The 6,280-nt window shown below is 38.5% G+C and overlaps 1 protein-coding gene across 1 annotated transcript; it reads right to left on the reverse strand.

The window, feature by feature from the left end:
* Positions 1-747: 747 nt before the first annotated feature.
* Positions 748-2,090, reverse strand: LOC120621176 (olfactory receptor-like protein DTMT). The gene has a single exon (XM_039886532.1). The coding sequence runs from the start codon at positions 1,729-1,731 to the stop codon at positions 748-750; it is 984 nt and encodes a 327-aa protein (XP_039742466.1). The 5' UTR covers positions 1,732-2,090.
* Positions 2,091-6,280: the final 4,190 nt, after the last annotated feature.

Consider the following 6,280-nt stretch of genomic DNA (forward strand, 5'->3'; position numbering starts at 1 on the left):
AGAAGTTTAGAATCAAAACATGGATATAAAGTTCTTTTACGAAGTCCAAACTACCAAAGAAAAGAGAAGCATCCTTCAAATTTGAACTTGTATACCAACTTCTAGCTTCTTTCTCCATTCCTGGAGAAATAAAGTTTTGGGCCCCTAGGTATTCATTATTCTCAGATAAAGACAAAATAAACTCTTGTAGTAAAAGAGTTAGAAAAATCAGTTTCAGGTCATGCCAGGTCAGAAAACACAAAGTAGACATGAAAATCAGTCAGCGCGGAGGAAATGGTTTACAGATAAAATATCTGAAACTTGTGCAGGGAGAGGTATGTAGGAAGCATTTAGAGAGATGCTGGGATGTTGATGTTTGGGTTTTATTTAGCACTGAACTAAGAGTATAGAAAATTATTTTAAAATACCACAATCAAAGCAGAGTTCTGATTTAAAAAATAATATTCTGTAATAAATGAGTTAAGAATGTAAGACATGAAGATCATTTACAATAGTACTCCTTAAACTACACTTTTCCAGGGTCCCCTAGGGAAGACAAAAAGGAAGGCCTAGCCAGAGGTCACAAAGACCCTCTTCATTAGTTCAACTATGCAATTCCAATTCATCTCTTTCATATATTAAACAATTATATAATATGTTATTTTAACTGAAGTTTCCATGAAGAAAAATAACTGGAATAATACTCCAATATTAATATATCTGCTGAATAAAATTATGTAAAAAGCTCAAGTATTACCATCATAGATATCAAGAAAATATCTTTTTACAAAAGACTCTTCCTAGGGCCCCCTTCATGTCTCTGTTCCTCAGGCTGTAGATGAAGGGGTTCAGCATGGGCGTCACCACAGTGTACATCACAGCCATGACAGTCTCCTTAACAGTAGAATTGTTGGCTGATGGACATAAATAGAGACCAATAACTGTCCCGTAGAACAGTGACACCACGGAGAGGTGGGAGCCACAGGTGGAGAAGGCCTTGCGGATACCTCTAGCAGAAGGGACCTTGAGGATGGAGGACACGATTCGTGCATAGGACATGATGATGAGTAGGAATGGGATGACGAGAATGAGCCCTCCCATGAAAATAATCACCAGCTCATTAACTCGAGTGTCAGAGCAGGACAGCTTCAGCAGAGCAGACATGTCACAGAAAAAGTGAGGAATCACGCTGTTGGCACAAAAATACAATCTGGCCATGAGAAGAGTGTGTAACATGGCATGCAGTGTGGTCAGCACCCATGAAAGTACCACCAGAGAGAGACAGAGCTTGGGGCTCATGATGGTGGTGTAGTGCAGGGGGAGGCAGATGGCCACATAGCGGTCATAGGCCATGGCCACAAGGAGAAAGCTCTCTAGGTCTCCAAAAAACAGGAAGAAGTACATTTGTGTCAGGCAGCCTGCATAGGGGATGGATGAGTCTTGGCTCTGCATGTTTTGCAGCAACTTGGGCATTGTGACAGAGGAGAAGCAGAGATCAGAGAAGGACAAATTGCTGAGGAACAAATACATGGGCGTGTGGAGGTGGGAGTCCAGGCGAATCAGGACAATGATGAGGAGGTTCCCCAGGACGGTGGTAAGATACATGGCCAGGAACAGAGCATAGAACAGGTTTTGCTGCTCTGGCTCAATCGGCAGGCCTAGGAGGAAGAACTCTGAGATGACAGTTTTATTCCTTCCTGCCATAGATGTCTTCAGTGTCTTTAGAACAGAACAAGAAATAATAGTGTTCATTAAAACCTGAATTTAAAATTTACATATTTTTGTGATATCTGGTGTGTTAGAAGGTCTGCAAAAATAATTTATATCAATCTCATCATAATAATTACAATCCCTATACTCCACATCTCTAAAATCAGAATCTATATGATGGAAAATGCCTTATTTTCTTCACTTCTCTTTAACAAGTAACAATACTCCAGCCTTTCAAAAACACTTATCTATTAGCTTATGAGACACAAAATTTATTGGTTTTCCTCATACCTACCTGTCCAGACATCCTCAGTAACTGTAATTGGCTCCTGCTTCGTCAGTATCTCACATGAAGAGGCTCCAGGGCTTTTTCCTAAACACTGTTCCTTTATAATTCTACATTTCCCACCAAGAAAAATGCAACAACTCAAAAGGCTTCAATTACCCTTTAAAATTCAGGTGTTGGTAACTCTCTAATCTATAAAACTGTGTACCCAGTTGCTTAATGATTATCTTTCTTGGATGTATCACATGCATTTTAACTAGCAGATCCCAAAAAACTCATGCTCTTACCCTGCTCCTCTCCCAGGGCCCTCCTCCTTTAATTTCCCATTTCTCAGTAAAAGAGATTCAGATTCTCCAGTCATGAACCTGAGTTTTCATTCATTCGCTCTTACCTCTCATCATCAACATCTAGTCTTTCAAAAAGTCTTATAGATTATTTCTCTTTCTTATTCATCAATTCTTGTCACAATTGTCATATCCTAGATCAGGCTAACATTATACTTTATCTGTACTATTGGAACAGCCTCATAATTCATTTCCATTCTCCCATGCTTGAATACACTTACCTTCTCTTTTTTTATAGACATCTGTTTGTGTTAACATTTTGTTGTATTTTTCCAGTTTTTTTCTATACATATGTTTTCAAAAACACTTAAATATCATTACAGAGATACAATTCTATATGCTTTACTTTGTAATTAACTGGTAAATTTAAAATTTTTAATTATCGAATAATATTCTATAAGTTAGGTATCAATTATTTTTAAAACATTCCTTGTAGTTTTGAACATTTAAGTTTTTTTTAATTAAATTTATTGGGGTGTTAATATCCAAAAAATATAGAAAGAACTCATACAACTTAATAACAACAAAAAACAAACGATCCAGTCAAAAAATGGGCAGAGGACCTGAACAGACACTTCTCCCTAGAGGGCATATAAATGGCCAACAAATATTTGAAGAGATGCTCAACATTGCTATTAGGGAAATGCAAATCAAAACCACACCTGTTACAATAGCTATAATCAACAAGACAAGTAACAATAAATGTTGGAGAGGATGTGGAAAAAAAGGAACCCTCATACACTACTGGTGGGATTGCAAATTGGTACAGCCACTATGGAAAACAGTATGGAGCGTCCTCAAAAAACTCAGAATTGATCTACCACATGATCCAGCAATCCCTCTACTTGGTATTTAACCCAAAGACTTGAAAACCCATATCCAAAAAGATATTTGCACATCGATGTTCATATAGGCATTATTCACAGTGGCCAGGACATGGAAGCAACTGAAGTGTCCTATGATAGCTGCCTGGGTAAAGAAGCTGTGGTACATGTATACAATGGAATATTACTCAGCCATAAGAAGAGATGAAATACTGCTGTTTGTGACAACACAGATGAACCTCGAGATAATCATGCTAAGCGAAATAACCCAGACAGATAAAGCTGAAATCGCATGATATCACTTATGTGTGGAATATAAACCTAAAAGTAACAAATGAGCAGGAGAAACAGAGACTCATGGACATGGACTATAGGCTAGTGGTTACCAGAGGACTATAGACTAGTGGTTACTAGTGGGATGGGGGATGAGGGGGGAGGTAGACTGGGTAAAAGGGGTCAAATATAGGGTTTAGGGGAAGGGCGAAGTGGGTAAAAGGGATCAAATATTGGTAACTGAAGGAAACTGGACTTTGGGTGGTAAATACACAATAGACTATACAGATGTCAAATGATAATGTACATCTGAAAATTATATAATTGCATTAACCAATGTTACCCCAATAAACTTAATTTAAAAAAATTTATTGGAGTGACATTAGTTAATAAAATTATACAGGTTTCAAGTGTACAATTCAATAATACAGCATAAGTATATTACATTGTGTTTACCACCCAAAGTCAAATTTCTTTCAGTCACCATATGTTTGACTCCCTCTACTCACATTCCTCTAGCCCGCAATGCTGGACTGAAAAGTCACAATTTCTCGCCTCCAGCTTTTCTCACTTGTTGTTGCTCTTGCCTAGTATCTTTCTCCCTCTGCTCCTTCTTTAGCTGGCTTGCCCCTACTTATCTTTCAGGTATATTACATGTCAGTTACTCAGCTAAACACTCCCTTTTTCCCCAGACTAGGTGAGGATCACTGCTGTTTCACAGTACCCTGTGATTGTCTCCACAGCCCTCAGTGCCGTTGGGATTGTTTATGCTGTTGACCCTACCAGGCTAAACTACAAGCAGGAACGGTCATGTCTGCTCATGACTGCAGCACTGCCACCACCTGGCATAGTGCATCGATGTAGCCCACGTTTCATAAATATTTACTGGCTGTGCTTCAGGCTGACATGCATTCCTCTGACTTTAAAGGCAGCAAAACTTTTAAGGTAAATCACCTCTCTTATGATGTTCCCAGAACAATAAATCACTAGCTTCAACCATTTAGTACTCAATTTGACACTTCATTACAGAATTTATGGATGTAATTTTGTACCCATGGAAAATGTTAGGGTGTCTCAGATACTACTCTTATCACTAATACAGATGGTCAGATAATACAGACAGATAGCTATGTATATAGATAGATATACTCTCCTATTGGTTCCATTTCTCTGGAGAACCCTGGCTAAGATACCTGTGTAACTTAAAACTGACGAAGAAGGCAAAGGAAAGCACTAAGAATGTGGGAAGCTCCTTTATAAAAAACATAACTGAGTCACATTGCTAGGACTTTCCCCTTGATAATGTTTGATCCAGCCACATCAACAGGTTTTGCAGCCGGACGTTATATACTTGCATTATGGTAGGAAAAACATGCAGGGCTAATCATATACCTAGTTTCTCAGAATTTTGCTTACCTGGTAAATGAGTTGGACCTGACACTTGTGTCAAAAGTATGACTGGTGCTGACGAACCAGAGACAAAACTTGCAGATGCTACCACTGATGATGCAATGAGCTTGTCATCTTCTTCACCTCTTAAATCAGTAGTTCTGGATTGCAAATAGGAATCACCTAGGGCGGTGCTTCTAAAATTAATGCCCAGGCAAATCACCTGGGAGTTCTAGTAAAACACTGATTCTGATTCAGTTAGGCAAGCTGTTACTTTTTAAGTTAGTACTCAGTTAATGTCAATGCTATTGTCCACAAACTACACAATGAGTTGCAAAGATATATGATACTTTTAAAAATAAGGATTACTGAGCCCCACAGGTAAATTTAGTCACAATCTCTGAGAGTAGATCTGTGCAAAGCTTTCTAAAGCTCCCAGGTGATTCTAAAATAAAGCAAGGGCTCAGAACTATTGCATTAAAGCCTACCTCAAGAGCTGTCATTATATTGGAACTATATAATCTTGTGGGAATGCACTATAGAGTAATATTTATGAATGTTATCACGAATAAAAATATTGTAATGATGAACATTAAACAAACTATTTCTAGAATGTAGGGAAGCCTTGAGAGGCAGAGAGGTGGAAAAAGAGAGGCTTATCACACTTGAAAAATTCTTCTACAGAACATGACACAGCATGGGATAGCAAGACCCTCATGTTGGAAGGACCCTAAAAGATCAGTTCATTCATTCTCTGCCTAACTTACCTAGTGTGTCTCAGGGTGATTCCAGGACCTTGTCCTGTCATCCTTTATTCACTAAGGCATGTGATATAACAGCCTCTGTAGTCATCACCTATGTCTGCAACATCCCTTCTCACATCACCCATTCTACACATTTTAGGGCCTAAGGGGCCTGAATCCCAGAGGAGGCTAGCTCCTGGAGGAACTCATTAAAGGCAAAGTAATTATCTAGGACCCCTCAGGACAAATTCTCTCAGAGTCCTAAAGAAGTGATTGATTATAGTCGCGAATCGCACCTGACAATACCTGGTGGCAAAGTGGGATAGAGAAAAACTCATGTACAGATGCTTAAACACTATCTGTTTAAGAAATAGACAGTATTCCTGTGGGACAGAAGCCTACATTTTCAGAGGTGAAGGAGGATAGTTGCAGAAGCCATAAAAACTATCAGGGACCAGATAGTGAGTATTCTAAAATATTTTAGAGTGTAAGAGGCTTTATCTTGTGGGCAATAAGAAGTCATCAGTGTTCTTTGAGCAAACTGCCATGAAAGATACATATTTTGGAAAAATTTTCAGGTGGCAGAAACTCTCATTACAATCCAATTCCCTATAAACATACCCCTAGGTGATGTATATACACCTACAATTAGCAAGGAATAGATCTCTATGACCCATTCATATGCAGATATATAGAAAGGACTAGAATAAAAGAAAAAAATCTCTCAGATCA

This window comes from Pteropus medius, unplaced genomic scaffold, assembly GCF_902729225.1.
Source record: "Pteropus medius unplaced genomic scaffold, Ma_sr-lr_union100, whole genome shotgun sequence".
NCBI lineage: Eukaryota > Metazoa > Chordata > Mammalia > Chiroptera > Pteropodidae > Pteropus > Pteropus medius.